This window comes from Leguminivora glycinivorella, chromosome 7 (genome assembly GCF_023078275.1).
Source record: "Leguminivora glycinivorella isolate SPB_JAAS2020 chromosome 7, LegGlyc_1.1, whole genome shotgun sequence".
Taxonomy (NCBI): domain Eukaryota; kingdom Metazoa; phylum Arthropoda; class Insecta; order Lepidoptera; family Tortricidae; genus Leguminivora; species Leguminivora glycinivorella.
The window spans coordinates 21738798-21758434 of NC_062977.1; the positions used below are offsets into that span (position 1 = coordinate 21738798).

The following is a 19637-nucleotide window of genomic DNA, read 5'->3' on the forward strand; positions in this document are numbered from 1 at the left end:
GTCTATTGGTAAACCTTATGTCGTTGCAGTAACGTACACAAATAAAGAGTTTTAAGGTTTATGATGGTAGCTATCAATTATTTTATTGAGTGTGGAGTTAAAAGTCGAATAGAGCTGTACAGAAAATGAAAAATTCAATTTAAAAAAATAATAATCATCAGATTAAAAGATGAATACTCTACATACGTTTAAAAAAATAAAAATCAGTTGGGGTGTCTGAGGTTTTGAGTGATACCGGAAACACGGTGTAATAAGTTAAGAGTAAAACTATGGAAACGGATTAAATCGCGTATAATGAATTTAAAATACATCCCGACGTTTCGAACTCTTTACAGCGTTCGTGGTCAACGGGTGACTGAGGAAAAAATTAAAATGTGCAAAAGCTACCCACTTACAAGAAATATTAACGAACCATGACCACAAATAATATAGATTTCTAAGGCAGGTTCACACACTATTAATAAAGCCAGTTATACAATATTCAAAAAATTTACCATTACTCTGTTAAAAAATAATTAACCAATTAATCTACACAAAATTGACAAAGAAACAAACTGCAAATGTCCAACACCATACAACACAAATGCCTCACAGCCTTCGTCGTGCTTGTTCCATTATCAGATGTACTACTGGATCCCAAGCCGGTGGTAAAGTAAAGCCATCCTCTCTATTAAAGTTTGGATATTTCTTGATCTCAATGGCCTCTCGCAACATTCTGGGTATATATCTCTTCTCCTTAGCGAGAACCAGAGGCTTGTCAAACTTTATAGCATGATTGACTTTATCCATGACATGTTCAGAGACTGCAGACCTTTGCCTTTGCCTTTTATTTTTTGAATATTGTATAACTGGCTTTATTAATAGTGTGTGAACCTGCCTTAGAAATCTATATTATTTGTGGTCATGGTTCATTAATATTTCTTGTAAGTAGTGATGGGTAGGACATCAATTTCAAATGAGTTTGTATGAGTACCTCATTTCCAAAAATGAGGTGTTACAATGTCTTACTTCAAATGAGGTGAGGTACTGATCTGTATATATATATATAATTTCTAGCATCGGCTGTTTGACAAAATCCATCGGCTACAAAAACTAGTATGTGTAGTTGTGTACTAGGTAAATATCCTTTATACATACTAAATTTCATTAGTCATAATGAGTACTTGAACATTTAACAAGAGAAAATAGATAAAATTAAAAAATATTTCAAGGACTGTCATAGAGACCTGCATATAAACTTAATTTGATGTTTTTATGGAACTGGGTCTAATTTTGCCATTGAATAATATTATTTACAGTTTGTTCCATTTAAATTACTACTAGAAATTACAGTGGTTTCATATTATTAACAGCTTAATAACAACATACTTTGATTAGCATAGTTACCATAAAACTGCATGTTTTAAAACAAACTAAAGTTCGTATTGTTTTATACTTAGTACCACTTTTACATAAAAATAACAAACTTACCACTCCATGTGTTTTAAAAGCAATATGATAGTAATTAAAAGCACCATCAACATTCACGACGTCCAAAGTCTTTTCACTATTTTTTTGCACACAAATGACACTAAGGCAGAATCACAGGTATATTTTTGATTGTGTAAAAGTTGACACCATTATTACATTTTGGCTCATTTATTAGTATTATCACTGTAGGACAAAACTAAACTTTATGCAAATATTGCTAATGCAAACGTACAAACTAACTTTTCTTCTGTAAACTGTCATTACTGTCAACGTCAACCGCCTGTGAATTACGTTTCGTTTCGGATTTATTTATCATTCTATTGAATTAAGAAATGAATTATTCTTTCTATTACTGATTATAGTATTTTATGCAACTGGTGGTTAAAAGAGGTCAAAAAAGGTGAGTGGCGTGGGTAACAATTTGAGGCGAAGCCGAAAATTGTTAATAAAGACGCCACGAGCATTTTTTGACTCAGTTAAACACCGTTGCATACAATACTTTTTCTACGACCAAGCACTTATTTTGAAAGAAAATTATAAATTCAACAAATACCTACTTTCAGTCATCTTAGTTATCTAGGTGGACCGCCTACCATTTTGAATATGCAGTTTGAGTGCAAACATGAAAATAAAACTGTCTATGGTATGGTTCTTTGAAGCCTGGCCACTAAGACGAATCGAGCCGAGTTGAATCGAGTTCTATACATTTGAATGCGATTCGACGCGTCGCCAATGAACGCAGCAGAAAACGAAGGAGTCTCGACTCTGCGAATTGGTTTGTTAAGTTGGTAGCAATGTATTTACTGAACTGTAAAACAGCTATATCGTGCGACTGCTACTAAATGTTTTCAGGGTATAGACTAGATAGACTTGTCCTGACATCTTTTATGTAGGGTTTTTAAGTTCTATGCACGACCTTGTAACTCACGAATAACAGTACGGGAGTAGAAAAAATACTTAATTAAACTACCATGCTTCAAATAATTTATATTATATTTCGGTCAGTAATCTTGTAATTGTTTTTAAGCAAGCTTCGTAAACGCATCTTCTCAGTGGTTGGCCCTCTGTGTTGGTATACATACTTGGTATTCCGAATATTCAAAACGCTTCAAAGTTATCATTTCACTGTCCAGTCTAACAGAGCTCCCTGATTACACATAACAACAGCCATACAAACTCTATTGCTGCGGTAGATCACGTTATACTGGTCAATGTGTTAGCACAATAATAGCTATCAAAAAATTCAAAAATGAAGACCTGCCGCGAAAAACAACATTTTGCATCTCAGCAGCATTTATTCATGACTTCACAAATGCGACAGAGACAAAAGATGTGGTTCACGCGAAATCGTCTGATTTTTCGCGCGATTTTTGCGAGCAAGTTAACTATGCTGGGATCAAAAAGGCGTAAAATGTATGAAAACTAGCGGCGCATAAGATTGTTTTCTTTCGAGTCATGTGTAACGTATTTTTGGTGAGGCAAATTTGAAGCCCGCGTGTGTCTGTCTTACTCCCTCTTATGGTAAACGTAACTATCTGTTTCACTTTGAAAGGATTTTTGAAGTGTTGTTGTCACAGTGCCTCTTCTGTCTTTCCGGTACAAAGCGATTTCCGGTACAAACGAGTCAAACGATACATTTTATTTTATCGCTGGACCTTTTGTCCCGGCCATAAGGTCTGTAGTTCGGTAACTGAACGTGTGGTTGATGACTTCATTTGAGGTGTCGACTCTCGCGACGGAGTTTGAGGGCCGCGTCTGCCGCGAGGCGCGCGCATGGATGATGAGTTTTTGACGTTTTGTGACATTTGAAGTATGTGCATGATCTGTGAGGAATGAGGTGTTTGTGTTGCGAGCGAGTATTTGAGGGCCGCGAGGCGCGCGTGTGGATGATGAGTTTTGACGTTTTTGTGACATTTGAAGTGCGTGAATGCTTTGTGAGGCGTGAGGTGTTTGCGTTGCGACTGTCACAAGCGAGTAAAATGAGGTGCGGTGAGTTGAAGTGTGATGCAATACATTTTTGCCGTGTGAAGTACTGCGACAAATTAACAATATGAGTGGTACAAATGAGGTGCCTCACGAGTGAGGAACTCAACACTACTTGTAAGTGGGTAGCTTTTGCACATTTTAATTTTTTCCTCAGTCACCCGTTGAACACGAACGCTGTAAAGAGTTCGAAACGTCGGGATGTATTTTAAATTCATTATACGCGATTTAATCCGTTTCCATAGTTTTATTTCATGAGTAACTATCGCGGTAACCGAAGACAATATTAAGAGCGCTATGACAAAAAAAGGCGATATATTGTAAAATGTACAATATTTATCGGCAAAATTGTACACTTTACTCATACTAAAAGACAGTTAAAGTACTTGTTTCAGTTAGAAAATCTAATTAACTGTCAGTTCATTAAAAAACATATGGATGAAAAAGCGTTTTCAATTAGTAATGATTTTTTTTCTGATGCTCGTTTAGGAAAAACCGCGCGAAGCACAGATTTCGGAGCTCTTATTATGTACAATTTGATAAGCTCACTCTCATAAATGCGGTAAATTTAAATTCCTAATGTCTTGTACTTTAGGCCCATTAAACAATATTTATCATTTAATCCTTTGAAATTGAGAAATTGAAAGTAAAACGAACTCAATTTTGTCTTGAAAATACATCGAAACAAGTGATCATTTCTCCGAAAATCTACATGTTATCGAAGTTATTTTAGTATATAAATAATCTGCACAATGTGCTTAAACTGCTGTTATCCATTTGTCGTTATAATATTTTATCATGATTTTTTGCCAATTTTTTGAAAACTAGCCTTCCTGTCGCTATTTTACCGGCGACGGACGCCTGCGATTTCAGTGCCGCGCCGGAGCTCGAGGAGGTAAGACGTATGTCGCTTTGGTCTCCGAGTTTTCATCGCAAACGTCGAGAATATTTATCGTTGTGTGGGTCGGACGCCTTGTTTATACACGGGCTATCCTCGCATTGTGTGTGTGTAAACAGCGACCAACGAATTTGATCCTAGATCCGTAAATATTTGCTTTTGTAATACTTTGTTATGTTTGAATGTTAAAGTATTACAACATTGTGATGATAAAAATGTGAAAATTACAATACGGTCAAGATGATAAGACACATCAAGATGGTACTCGGGATCTGATGATGGAGCCAGAAGGTGGTCACCAGTACCAGTGAACCATGTAAGTAAACGACTTCGTGTTTAGGCTCGTTGGGTTCGTTTCAACAAGACCTTTGACAAGAGGTGGTACTCAGGGTCTGATGATGGAGCCAGATGGTGGTCACCAGTACCAATGAACCATATAACTAAACCCAGAGATGGGGAAATCGTAATCGATTCCGGATTACACGATTACTTGATTTTACTTTGTAATCTGACGCTACTGGGTGTCAGATTACTTGTAATGTCTGACACAAAAGTCGTCATGGGTGTCGTAAAATAGGTTTTAGGGGGTGCTGATTACAAAATGAATGACCAATTTGGAATCTGACATTGCTGACTGTCACTTTGACACAAAAGTCGTCATGGGTGTCGTAAAATAGGTTTTAGGGGGTGCTGATTCCAAAATTAATGACCAATGTGGAATCTGACATTGCTGACTGTCACTTTGACACAAAAGTCGTCATGGGTGTCGTAAAATAGGTTTTAGGAGGTGCTGATTCCAAAATTAATGACCAATGTTCAATCTGACATTGCTGACTGTCACTCTGACACAAAAGTCGTCATGGGTGTCGTAAAATAGGTTTTAGGGGGTGCTGATTCCAAAATTAATGACCAATTTGGAATCTGACATTGCTGACTGTCACTTTGACACAAAAGTCGTCATGGGTGTCGTAAAATAGGTTTTAGGGGGTGCTGATTCCAAAATTAATGACCAATGTGGAATCTGACATTGCTGACTGTCACTTTATCACAAAAGTCGTCATGGGTGTCATAAAATAGGTTTTAGGGGGTGCTGATTCCATAATTAATGACCAATGTTCAATCTGACATTGCTGACTGTCACTCTGACACAAAAAGTCGTCATGGGTGTCGTAAAATAGGTTTTAGGGGGTGCTGATTCCAAAATTAATGACCAATGTTCAATCTGACATTGCTGACTGTCACTTTGACACAAAAGTCGTCATGGGTGTCGTAAAATAGGTTTTAGGGGGTGCTGATTCCAAAATTAGTGACCAATTTGGAATCTGACATTGCTGACTGTCACTTTGACACAAAAGTCGTCATGGGTGTCGTCAAATAGGTATCCGGAGGTGTTTGAAAACTAATGACCAATTTGGAATCTGACACTGTTGACTGTCACTTTGACACAAAAGTGATCATGGGTGTCTTCAAATAGGTTTTCATGGGTACTGATCTCAATATGATCAATTTGGAATCTGACATTGCTGACTGTCACTTTGACATAAAAGTCGTTATGGGTGTCATCAAATAGGTTTCCAGGGGTACTGTGCAATGTCAGGTTCCAAATCGGTCATTACTTTTTAAATCATTTCATTAATTTTGGAATCAGTACCCCCTAAAAACTATTTGACTACACCCATGATTCCTTTTGTGTCAAAATGACAATTAGCACTGTGAGATTCCAAAATAGTCGTTAATTTTGGAATCAGCACCCCCGGAAACCTTTTTGACGACACCCATGACGACTTTTGTGTCAAAGTGACAGTCAGCAATGTCAAGATTCCAAATCGGTCATTAATTTTCAAATCAGCACCTCCGGAAACCTATTTGACGACACCCATGACGACTTTTGTGTCAAAGTGACAGTCAGCAATGTTAGATTCCACATTGGTCATTATTTTTGGAATCAGCACCCCTAAAACCTATTTTACGACACCCATGATGACTTTTGTGTCAAAGTGGCAGTCAGCAATGTTAGATTCCACATTGGTCATTAATTTTGGAATCAGCACCCCCTAAAACCAATTTTACGACACCCATGACGACTTTTGTATCAAAGTGACAGTCAGCAATGTCAGATTCCACATTGTTCATTAATTTTGGAATCAGCACCCCGCAAACCTATTTGACGACACCCATGACGACTTTTGCGTCAAAGTGACAGTCAGCAATGTCAGATTCCACATTGGTCATTAATTTTGGAATCAGCACCCCCTAAAACCTATTTTACGACACCCATGACGACTTTTGTGTCAAAGTGACAGTCATCAATGTCAGATTCCAAATCGGTCATTAATTTTTAAATCAGCACACCCGAAAACCTATACTCGTGGTATATGCACTTGAAATGTGAAAGTGAAAATGCTAGAATGACATGTAAACCACGCAGTTGTATAGTCATATTGTTCATTAGTATTGGTGACCAGTTGACCACCATCTGGCTCCATCATCAGACCCTGAGCACCACCTTGAAGTAATTAGAATTGTATTTGTCTTATTTTATCATCATATTAATATATACTTTACTCTAATACTTATCATATAACAAAAGCAAATATTTGGGATGGGGTCTACTTTTATAATTATTACTTTAATTTTTTAAATAAATTATAACATAATTGATATTATTTCGCGCTATATTCTCGTATTTTCGTACAAAATAATGTTTATTAGAGACCAAAAGTTTATATCGAGATAGTAGATTGTGGTTGTTATCAAAATTCCATAGAAAGGATCAAGATTGTTTTGTCCATTATTGTAGTGCGAGCGAGTGATAAGACGTGCTAGAAAGGGTCGGCATATTGGGCTCGCGCGGCGGGTAAAATACCTAATTTCGCCCGACGCCGAAATGTTATAACGCTCTTAAGTTAAGAGTAGTTGTGCTTTCAGACAACAACCAGAATTGTCTATGATCTTACTGTCAGTTATGTCTCTTACCGCATTTATAATCCGGACAGCAGACACCCGTTTTGATCCCGACGCGTGTGACGAGGTGGACATGTTATAGGATATGTCCGGACGACAGAATACTCGTAGTCTTGCTTTCGCACACGAACCAAAACTGTCTATGATGCGCTGTCGGTTGTGTCTCTTACCGCATTTATAATCCGGACGGCAGGCACCCGAGTTATTAACGACGCGACGCGTGTAATAAGACGGACATGTTATTGGACCAGGACACGTGTCCGGACGAGAGAGTAGCTGTGTTTCAGGACAACAACCAAAACTGTCTATGATGCGCTGTCGGTTGTGTCTCTTACCGCATTTATAATCCGGACGGCAGGCACCCGTGTTATTAACGACGCGAGACGTGTGATGAGGCGGACACGATATAGGATCAGGGCAGGTGTCCGGACGACAGAGTAGTTGTGCTTTCGGACAACAGCCAGAATTGTCTATGATCTCGCTGTTAGTTGTGTTTCTTACCGCATTTATAATCCGGACAGCAGGCACGCGTGTTATTAACGACGCGAGACGTGTGATGAGGCGGACACGATATAGGATCAGGGCAGGTGTCCGGACGACAGAGTAGTTGTGCTTTCGGACAACAGCCAGAATTGTCTATGATCTCGCTGTTAGTTGTGTTTCTTACCGCATTTATAATCCGGACAGCAGGCACGCGTGTTATTAACGACGCGAGACGTGTGATGAGGCGGACACGATATAGGATCAGGGCAGGTGTCCGGACGACAGAGTAGTTGTGCTTTCGGACAACAGCCAGAATTGTCTATGATCTCGCTGTTAGTTGTGTTTCTTACCGCATTTATAATCCGGACAGCAGGCACGCGTGTTATTAACGACGCGAGACGTGTGATGAGGCGGACACGATATAGGATCAGGGCAGGTGTCCGGACGACAGAGTAGTTGTGCTTTCGGACAACAGCCAGAATTGTCTATGATCTCGCTGTTAGTTGTGTTTCTTACCGCATTTATAATCCGGACAGCAGGCGCCCGTGTTATTAACGACGCGAGACGTGTGATGAGGCGGACACGATATAGGATCAGGGCAGGTGTGCGGACGACAGATTAGTTGTGCTTTCGGACAACAGCCAGAATTGTCTATTACTGTCAGTTGTGTATCTTACCGCATTTATAATCCGGACAGCAGGCGCCCGTGTTATTAACGACGCGACGCGTGTGATGGAGCGGACACGTTATAGGATCAGGGCAGGTGTCCGGACGACAGAGTAGTTGTGCTTTCGGACAACAGCCGCTATTGTCTATGATGCGCTGCATGCCCGGCATAATCTCGACCTCGCTGTCCGTTGGGATGTGCTCGCATTCGCTGACTGGTTTACATTCTAAAAACATTAAAAAAAACATTCTTAATATTCATCTGAAAAAAAAAAAAGTATCGCATTGTCTTGAGAAATTAATTGTAGTCGGATGTTTTGCGCACTTTGTGTCAGATAAAAAAACGAATCAACATCGACTGTGAGCTACGTACATATTACATATAGGCATGTATTCAGATACGTGAATTAAACATGTGTCGCATAGTAAAGCGTTAGTCACATTATATAATGTATAGTGGTCTATAAGAGCACATACCGCAGGCGAACTCCTTGCATCCGTTGGGCGTCGTCTTCAATTTTTGCGGTTTTTTAGAAATATTTGGCCGTATCCACATTCCATGGTATGAAATGAAGCTAGAACTAATTAGGTTCTTCACACAATTTTTGCGGTTTTTGTACTGGAAATAATGTTAAAAAAATTTAAATAAAAATACACCTTATCTATGGTATGAAATGAAACTAGAACTAATATAGCGTTGATGTTTAGAAAAAACATAACAATTTTTCACTATTTTTAGTAAAATAAAAAATGATAAAAATCATAAATTTGATGAAAGGAAGTAATTAAAACATAAATTTCAGCAAAGTAATTTTTTTCATAGGTACCACACCATGGTAATGGTAAATACGGGTAACTATGAAAATGAAATGAAAATGAAAAATGAAAAATGCTTTATTTAGGTATAAAAGTGTCAGCTTATTACATTTACATGAGATGTATGTTATCGCTTAAAGTACATATGAATAATGGAGTTAATGTAAAATAGCCTTGGAATAGTGTCCTGAGCCCTAAACTAGGTTAACCTGTCATATAGGGGTCAGGGAATAAACCACCGCTATTATTATCAATGTTACAAAGGTTGATTGTTTCTAAACATGTTCGAATCGCTTACTAAAGTATCATATAAATCATATTATTAGGACATCGCTTCGAATTTTACGAGTATATACTATGAATATTCAACAAATATCAAAACAGCTGCAGGAAGATATATGGACAATTACATGATATAGTAATTAACGAGTAAATTAAACATAATAGACTTTTGTTTTTATCAGTATTAAGTATATACCTATACTTCTAACACTACATTGAATTAAATTACCTACTATTAACTTTAGGAATAAGAATAATTACCAATGTGTATGTGTGTGTGTGTGTGTGTGTGTGTGTGTGTGTGTGTGTGTGTGTGTGTGTGTGTGTGTGTGTGTGTGTGTGTGTGTGTGTGTGTGTGTGTGTGTGTGTGTGTGTGTGTGTGTGTGTGTGTGCGTGTGTGTGTGTGTGTGTGTGTGTGTGTGTGTGTGTGTGTGTGCGTGTGTGTGTATACCTACGTGTGGTAGTGGTTTATGTAGAAGAACGCGAGTGTGAAGTGGAATGAGGAACTGTTCCAGAATATATTTATTATAGGCTGTAGTAAAAAAAAAAAAAAAAAAAAAAAAAAAAAGTTTAATAAGTGGTATTATGAATTTTGAAGTACTGTACTTGAAAAAGATGGCTTCCTGTCTCTGAAATCAACAGATAATTCTTTATGTTTATACTTACTATATTGTATGTTTATTATTAGATTTTACCTGGTATATTAACTTCTTGCTTATTTACCTTAATTAAATATTTTGACCTATTTAAATTGCTTACGCTCGCACAAATTTTAACAATCACCTAACAATTTCTAGGAGTTTTTCAGTTTCTGAGTAATTAAGGGTCAAAGTCCAGTTGCGAATACTTTTTATCAAATAGTGTTTATTATTATTGTAAATGTCTAAACGTTCGTTGACTTTGTTATAAATAAATGGAGCCAGAAAGTTAAATTGACGGCGATAAAAAACTGTATTATGTGCCACTGAGTCAAATACTTTATATTTTCTACGTCCACCTGCGCGACGTGCACTTATATTAGAGGCATATCTGTGTTGTCTAAGGCACACTCTTTCAATATACAGTTGACGAACTGTTAGAACTCGAGCTATGGAGTAAAGTGTTTTAGTGCAAAAAGTAATGGGTTTAAAGAACATGACTTTCAGGATCGCTCTTTGAACACGTTCTAGTGGAAGCAAGTGCGTTTTGGCAGCACCTCCCCAGACCGGTATACAATAAGTAAGCAGTGATTGCGTTAATGCAATGTAGACCGTTCTAAGAAAGTGTGGGTCAGAGACACGCCTAATTTTTTTGAAAATGAAAATTAGCTTACGAATACGGTTCGATATGTAACGAATATGTTTGGACCAAGAAAGATTGCTGTCAACTATAACTCCTAAATATTTAGTTTGATCAACATTTTCTAGACATTCACAGTCACAATTATAAGAATTGGCTGCATCACCCTGCAGATCACCAGTAGTGCATCTATGTACTTTAAGTGTGAAAGGAAATTTCGGCTGATTGAAACTAGTGACAGAAAAGTTAATGTATTTAGTTTTAGAAATATTTAGTGTGAGGAGATTTTTACTGAGCCAGTTTACGACAGTTTTTAATCCAGATTCCACAAGAGATTGAACCTCCAACCAGCTGTCTCCAACAAACAGGATCGCAGTATCATCGGCAAAGGTTGTAATTTGGGCATTTGGGATGTTTAGATCACATAAATTGTTGATGTAGATTAAGAAAAGGGTTGGCCCGAGTATGCTCCCTTGCGGAACACCATAATACATTGGAGACAGCTGGCTGATGGTATCTCCTATGCGCACACATTGTTTACGATATGTGAGATAGCTTTTAAAAAGTTTAAGAGGCAGACCTCTTATACCAAGACATTCCATCTTAGCAAGTAGAATGGGAACAGAGACGGTGTCGAAGGCCTTGGCGAGGTCAAGGAAGACTGCGGTGCACTTCTTTTTGTTATCTAGATGTCTAGCAATCATACTGGTTATTGAGTTCACCGCGTCCTCCGTTGACCTACCTTTGCGGAACCCATATTGGTTAGGTGAGAGGATATTATTACTTTCGAGATATTTCACCAGGCGAGTGTTCATAAGCCTCTCCAGGAGCTTAGAAAGCGCTGGTAGAATCGAGATTGGTCGATAGTTATTAACATCGTCTCTGTTCCCGTCCTTATGTATAGGTGATATTACTGCCTGCTTAAAAGCATCTGGAAATATTCCCGATGTTAAACTTAAGTTAAGAATGTGAGTTAGTGGGCATATAATAATTTCCTTGGTTCTTTTGAGAAAGTATGTAGAAATCCCATCACATCCAGTAGCACATTGATATTTTAGGCGGTCAATGCAATGTGAGACCTCTTGTATGTCAGTAGAAAGTAGACTCATTGACTTAAGGCGACTACTACAACCAGTCTCTTTCAATAATCTAGATGCTAGATCTTTTTCAGTTAAGTTTAATTGTGATAGAGACTTTTGTGCTAGATTTGCTCCTATTTCCGCAAAAAAGGTATTAACATGATTAATAGAATCTTGATTAGTGCTGTGAGTTTGTAATAATTCATTAGGAGGCTTAGGGTCTTTTTTTAGAAAGCAAATCTTTTTAACTGAATTCCATATAGCTTTAGGATTATGTTTGTTTCTACTTAAGTCTTGTTTGTCATGGATTGTTTTGAGTCGCTTCAGGATGTTATTACACGTATTCCTATATTTTTTGTATTTGTATAGTAAATCGAGATCCTCAGGATATTTACGTACTTTCAAGTGTAGCCTATCTCTCTTTTTTATACTTCGTATTAGGCCAGGGTGATCCAGCTTCTAAATGTAATTTGAGATCTAGGGAGAGTAAACGTCCGGGTATTATTTGAAATGACTTCTTGTAATAAGCCAATGAACAAGTTGGTTGCAAGTTCAGCGTCTGAACACCCTAAGATGGACTCCCAGTCTAGGTTATTCAAGTCCGAACAAACAGAGTTATAGTCTAAGCGAGTGATTGTGTGACGTTGGGAGGTTGTTGTTTCAAGACAGTTATTCGACGTCAGCAGAACAGGTCTGTGATCAGTTATTAAAGTATTCAAAACAATTGTGGTACTTTGATTATTGGATTTTATGATGAAATGATCCAGGCAGTTACCTTCACGTGTTGCTATAGTGTGCGCAGGTGTTAGTCCGTGGTATGCTAAAGTATTTAGATATTCATCGTAATGAGGGTCAGTGCTGTCAGGCTTGATATCAATGTTTACATCTCCAGTGACGATAATATTCGGAAAATGGGCTAAAGGCTCAAGTGTAGTATTCAATGAGGATGTAAAATTGTACAGGTTTCTAAATGAGGGGGAGCGATAAATTGCGACTATAGCTGTGGTTTGTCCCAACTTGAGTACAAGGCAGTTGGCATCATTAAAATAAGGCTCCACAGAGGACACGTGTATTTCGTTCCTTAGGTAAACCACTATACCACTATTTTGGTTCATGTTTTTATTCGTATGTATTTCATAGTAGTTTGGTAAGGTTGGTAGGTAAGGGTTGGTGCTGATCCAACATTCAGTCAAAACTATAATATCCACTCTAGAATTTATTCTATGCAATAATAGGTTCAGTTCATCAATATTTCGAGATATACTGCGTATATTTTGTGTCATTACGGTAAGAGTTTTGTTATTACATATTATTTCTTTTGCACAACATTCTGGATCACAAAACAAGGAACGCGAGACATTAACTGTGTCAATGTCTGCGAATACTTCTACTATAGTGTTAGCCGCCATCTCCCAGTAGGTATGGAGCCCAGGGCTCAGTTATATGTGAGTAGTAGCTTATTCCGTGATCCAGAGTATGCACAACTAGGTATTTGTGTTTTAAATCTGTATATGTGTCGTACTTTAAATAATGGTGTGTTGTGTGACGTGTAAGGGGAAGCAACGCGTGTGTGTAATTATTCTTATTTAGGTAACATAAAAAAAGTTTTAAGCATAGGCAGTTATAATTTGAATCTATAATAATAATATACAGGAAATAAGAATCACTTACGCTAGTTTTTATACTAACACAATTATGATGTAGTAATTTTGAGAAGAGGTATGGTCTCCGGCAGAGCTTGCATAGTCATGGTTCATTAAGTAAAAGTAGTTGGTTCTCGCTAGAGATTAGCACTTCGGATTGTCCCTGGCCCATACTTATGTAAACTCTGCCGTTCCTTGTCCATGCATGTTTACATTTTTGATTTTTGACTAATTGACGTGCCATATAAAACCATTTATTCGCCCGGTCAGTCAGAAGTTCAGAAACATAAATACTATTTTTCTCATTAAAGCCCAGAAGGGAGGTATTTAGTTTATCTTCTTTATGACTCAAGTTGTAAGCTTTTGATGCTTTTAGAAGGTTGGCTTTCTGTATAGGGTTGCTGAGTTCGATAACAATAGGTTTCGCAGTGTCCTTCTTGCCTTGGCGGTAGCAATTGCGTATGTCGCATGCCCTTAATTCAGTTCCAACAGTCTCGAATAACTTGACAGAGATCTCAAGCAGGCTGGTCTCTGATGGAGGAATATTTCTTACTAGCACACTACTAGAACGGAGCTGGCGTTGAACGTCGTCGAACTTGTTTTCAAGGTCACACACTCTCGAAGAGGTCTCTGTTTGTTTCGTTTCCAGGGAATCTATTTTGCCCAATGCTTGCTCGTGTTGTTTTGAAAGCAGGTCGAGTTTACCTACTGTTTCCTTATTCAGCACCTCAATATTTGTATTCTGAGCCTTTACTTCCAAAAGGCTATTATTTAGTTTTTCAAACTTTTGTGTTTGATCGCCGGCCCACTCTCTAAACATTGACGTGAGTTCTCGTTTAAGTAGCTCGAAGTCGGGTGAGAGCGAGTCTTCGGGTTGCTTACGTTTTGAACGCATGGTAATGTTGCTTCTAGCTACTGTGGAGTCATCTGAATGCAGGTCGGACATCGAATTGCTTTTTAACGGGGAAGATTGATCTCCAGCCATGTTTATCATTGATGTAACAGCCACAAAGTATAACAGGGTAAACAAATCGCAGGAAGGTTACGTCCCTACAGTCTTTACTCACGGAATCAGATCGTAAAATATACTAATAATAGGTCCTATTTGCTATGATTGATTATAAATAATTGAGTTGCCGGTCGACACAACGTTTGTTTATCACTGCACTATTGGTTTTGCGAAGAACGTCTTAAGCGCAGTGCTAAAATGGGTGACTTACGACGTTTTGTTTTAACACTTCACCAACACTGTGTAGGACGAGTATATGTTTTTATTATGTTCAATTTTGCTTGTTTTATACACTAAACTGTCCAGATTTTATTCAAACGTCTCAGTATATCAGTTTAACTATGCAAATAGTCAAAAATAGGCACTCGATTACACGTAAAAACACCATTTTAGCGATAAATACGAGGAGCGATTTCACAAAGATGTTACTTTTAAGATGGCGGCGGTAGGAAAAGCACGCTACTTATAGATTCTATGTCGACACATCGTTAGCGCGTTCTAGAAATCTCGTCTTCCGCTACAGCGCCATCTAGGAAACAACTTGTAAACTCACCGCACAAATACTCCGGGCAGCAAGCGCCCGTCTTCGGCGTGGTAAGCAGTTCCTCTCCCATCGCGCACACGGGTATGGAGCACGTCATTTTCGTGCACGACACGTGCGCGACGCGCTCGCCTTCCAACTTGCTGCACGTGCATTTGCTGCACGCGTCTTCCTGAAATCGCAAATTAGGAAATGTTCGATTTAATCACTGATGCTTCTTTCTTCAACGTACATACAAAAACTTGCACAACCGTTCGTTTCTCCTGAAACTTCAGGCCTCAGTGTCAGGTAACAACAGGCAGGTAGTTATCAAGCTAATGAACCTATGATATATTTCTGGTCTGATATGAATGGACGTGTCATCTATCTCGCGGCGACATACTCCCGCGGCCATCATGTGCTAGGCCTACTGGTCTAATATGACTCAAGAGATGAGGATTTCTGCCATATTAAAAGTCAGCGACAAACAAATCTTCTGGCGTTGTGTGTGTCCCTGGACGGCAATAATTGGAACATCTTTGGAGGAATCGTTTGCTCGTTTGCCTCTCATAACATGAACAATTTATATTTATCCAAAATATTCGGATTTTTAAATAAAAAATGATAAATTTCTACTTACTTGCCACTCGTCTCCTGCATAATGTTCCTTGTTGGCATCGCAAGGGAAACATTTCGTTGGTTCTATACAGCTGTTCTCTACTCGAACCTGGTAAAACAAGTATCTAAATTAGTTATCCAAATAGTGACCTTCATGAAATCAAGGAATCTGTAGTTGGTAGCTAAGTGTAAGGTGAGTGCACGCTATTCAGCGCCGACTCAGGACACTTAGTATGAGCTTCAATAGGCTACTTGACCCTTTTTTAAAGTCTGTCCTATATGATTAAGTACTGTCGAATTAACTGAAATAAAATATTACCATATTTCATTATGACTTGAAAAACAGGCGTCTATAAAAAATACCGCTTTTTAAATGTATACTTTTAGAAAAAAAAAGTCGTTAATCTATAGAATCAGGTTTCTCGAAAACAACACAAGTCGAACTGTTAATCGTATGGGTTGTCATGGAAACACATGTAATACAAGACTTGACCTTTCGAGAAACATCCGGTCATTCTACTCGAAAACAATATTTTCTGACTTTAAAAGTATGAAGGTATAAAGTTCAATATGTCAGTGATTGTTTTGACATGCAGTAAGGTTCGAATTCGATGACGTCACTTCATCGCTGACAGCGTTTTCGGTGGCCAAATGAAATAAAAAATTACACACATTTTTCATCGAAAATACGTAGTCATCATACACTTTTAATAACCAAAATCTATAAATATTGGTTTTTGATGTCAAATACTACAGATGACAATCATTTATTGTGCCAAATTCGATATGAGTCTAGAGTCTATTCCGGCGGCCGCGAGTTCGCGACCCATAAAGTTTGACGACCTTATCGCTGCGCAATAGAACTCAATGTCGTATGCAGCCCGTTGACAGGTTGTTGACAGTGAGTCTTCTGTACTTGTACTTTTATATATTCTGTGCTTATACTCGGTTTCCTTGTCACAAAATCGGGACTTAATAATGCATGTCTCGGAAACATTTTCTGATTTAAGTACCATGTTTGTCTCAACATGTCTTTCTGTTTGCATATAGCTGCTGTGGAAACACATAATGTAGACTACAATAAACTTAAATAGAAGATTAAACGTTCCAAATTACCTTTCCTTCAGGACAGAAGCAGCCCTCCACCGGTTTCTTGTCACACTTCTTGGGGTCCTTTCTCAACTCGTCGTGGTTCTCACAGGTCTGCTCACAGTCCACGCACGGGCGGTACACGAATGGTGCTTTGCTGGATAGTAAAACATTTTTTAAGCGAAAAAATATAAATTAGGTATACTTAAAAAGTAAAAAATTGGGGTCATAATAAGCATCGAGGCCATACGTTTCTGTCTCCCTTCAAAATATTGTGCAAAAAATTCAAAGTAAATGTAACTTTAGGCATCAAAAGCGAGCAAGCGATGAGATGGTGGGAATATAGTGCCTTATATTTTGCTTTGCCTTCCTGAAAAGGGATCTAACTTCTTAAAACTAAAGTTTTGTTTGAGAATGATTTGCCGCTTCTAGTAGGAGAGCTACCCCCAGAAGCCTTCTTCAGTTCAGTGAACGTCATTGAGCTTTGCAGAAGCTTGGTTCTGAAGTTAGGTATAGGGTGCTTTGGGATAATTTCGAAACACAGAAATGCCCGGATAATTTCAAAAGGAGAATATATGATGGAAATAATCTTGATATGGTAATTTTTATGTGAGTTAGGAAGAAAAACAGACAACTTTTTCACCCCAATTCTATTGACCTAACAATCCAGCTGTAAATGCGTCTTCGGTGTGCCGCGGGGAATGCGCTATTTTAGTTTATTTATTTAAGATTAAATGTTGGTTTTAGTTTGTTTTCTTTCCAACTTACTTAAAAAATCACGACAAGTTTTGCTAGGACAGCACACACACTTTCCCATTTAGTATGGAGCGTTGGTTTTAGTTTCTCAGAGAAATGAACTCCAGTCGAGACAGACTCCCTGTCTGCGGCAGGCGCTGGCGTAGTTCTCCAGTGTCGAGCATAAGTCTGTGGCGTTTTCGCAGATATCCTTCTCACATGCTTCTAAGAACGGTTGCGGGTCCACTAAAGCGTGACACTGTGGAGACAAAAGGTCTATAGATGAGTTTTGCTTCAATATTTAATTAAACATACTTCAGGTATAAATAGATTTAGTGAAAAGTGAACCCAAATATCTATGCAGTGTGTACAAACATCTACGCACCGGGGTCACTTTGTATAAAAATGCCAAAGGAATAATATTGCTGACTGTCCTTATGTAAAATTTCGAGCTGGATGACTATATCACGGCGGTTCCTAGACTTTACCGCTTATGCTACGGCTGATAGTCCACTATCATAATTATGTTTATCATAGAAATATGATCATAGGCAACACGCCGTCCTTTTTCTTCACGTTAGAGAAAAAGGGAGGCATACAGACCTATGATCATATTTCTATGATAAGTAAACATAATATATGATAGTGTACTTTCGGCCTACGAAAATGTCCACTCCGGAGGTAAAAGGCTCAAAGCGGATTATAGACTGTTGTTATTCGAACTAGAGGGTCACCTTCCTGTCATTTAGCCGGAGCTATCAGACAAGTTGGCTGGTGTAACTCACCTGTCCAAACTTGTCCTTGTCGAAGAGGTTGTAGCAGACGTTCTGGTCAGCCGGCGGCGGGACACACTCGGGTTCTGGCGGCGGTGGCTGGTCGCACTGGTCTTGTGGAGACATACCCAGGGTGGTAAGTGCAGTCGGGGTGGCTTGCCAACTCTTGCCGTACTGGAAATAAGGTTTAAGAAGGGAAGTGAAATGGAATTCACAATATTGAAGTTCCTTATTTCTTTACTCCTTATTCTCTCCGGCCTCAAACAGAATTAAAGTGAATAATGACAATTAACGCTGAAAAAATGGAGAACAATGGGATGGGGTTACTTTTTTTGAAGAAGGGTCTTTCTCTTAGAAATGGATCACCGGCCCTAATAGTCACCCTGATATAATAAATAGACTGACTGAATCGATAAGCCTTTGCCTAAGATGGAGCTATTAATTTTGCTAAACAGACCGACGTCATATTTTTCAGAAATATCAGGGGCCCGTTTCTCGAAAGGTACAAGCCTTGTATTACAAGTGTGTTTCCATGACAACCCATACGATTTGACAGTTCGCGCACTTGTAATACAAGGCTTGTAACTTTCGAGAAACGGGCCCCAGATGGCGGAAGCGCTTTACATCCCGTAGCCGCCTGCCACCTCTTAAACTAAATTGCAATTGACAACATGACTTTGACAATTGCAATTTTAATTGCTAGCAGGTTTTTATACCACACGGTTGCAACATACACCTACCGAAGGACATGACGAAGCTAGGCCTAACGGCAGCATAAAGATCGCGCTAAATGGCGATCCTGTATCAGACCCCAAATAGGAAATGTGTCGGGAGAATGATGACGGTTGCAAACAATAGTTATGTGTTATACAAGGGTGCAAATGTATTTTACGCCGAGTGTGGAATTGAAAAAAGCTGAAAGTTCACGATTCTATTTGAACCACTCGCGAAGCTCGTGGTTCAACGAGAATAGAATCCTTTCACTTGCTCGTTTTTCAATTCCACACTCGGCGTTAAAATACATTTGCACCCGAGTGTAACACAAAACTTTTCCCCTCACTATAGCGAGAAAAGTACAACGCAAAAAACGCGAATATCACTGCTTCCAGTAGTTCCACAGGTGGTAAATCATCGTCATCACTAGATTCACTTCACTTTTATCAATTTAAAAAAAATGACTATATTCAAGGTCAACTTACTTTATCCACTAGTGGATAAAATGCGTTTTTACCCGCTGGTATTAAAGGACAAAACACGTGTTTCCGAGCTAGTGAGGGGAAAACATAATTATTGCCTAATAGCAAAGAGGTCGAGTATTATAGAGAGTTACT

The 19637-nt window shown here is 38.6% G+C and overlaps 1 protein-coding gene across 1 annotated transcript in view; it reads right to left on the reverse strand.

Moving 5' to 3' along the window:
- LOC125228079 (hemocytin-like) overlaps positions 1-19637 on the reverse strand; it is a 119724-nt gene that overhangs the window by 20004 nt on the left and 80083 nt on the right. The window contains 8 exon segments of the mRNA XM_048132529.1: positions 8476-8691; positions 8942-9083; positions 11464-11771; positions 15125-15284; positions 15732-15818; positions 16826-16950; positions 17657-17792; positions 18319-18480. Coding sequence (XP_047988486.1) covers positions 8476-8691; positions 8942-9083; positions 11464-11771; positions 15125-15284; positions 15732-15818; positions 16826-16950; positions 17657-17792; positions 18319-18480 — 1336 coding nt within the window.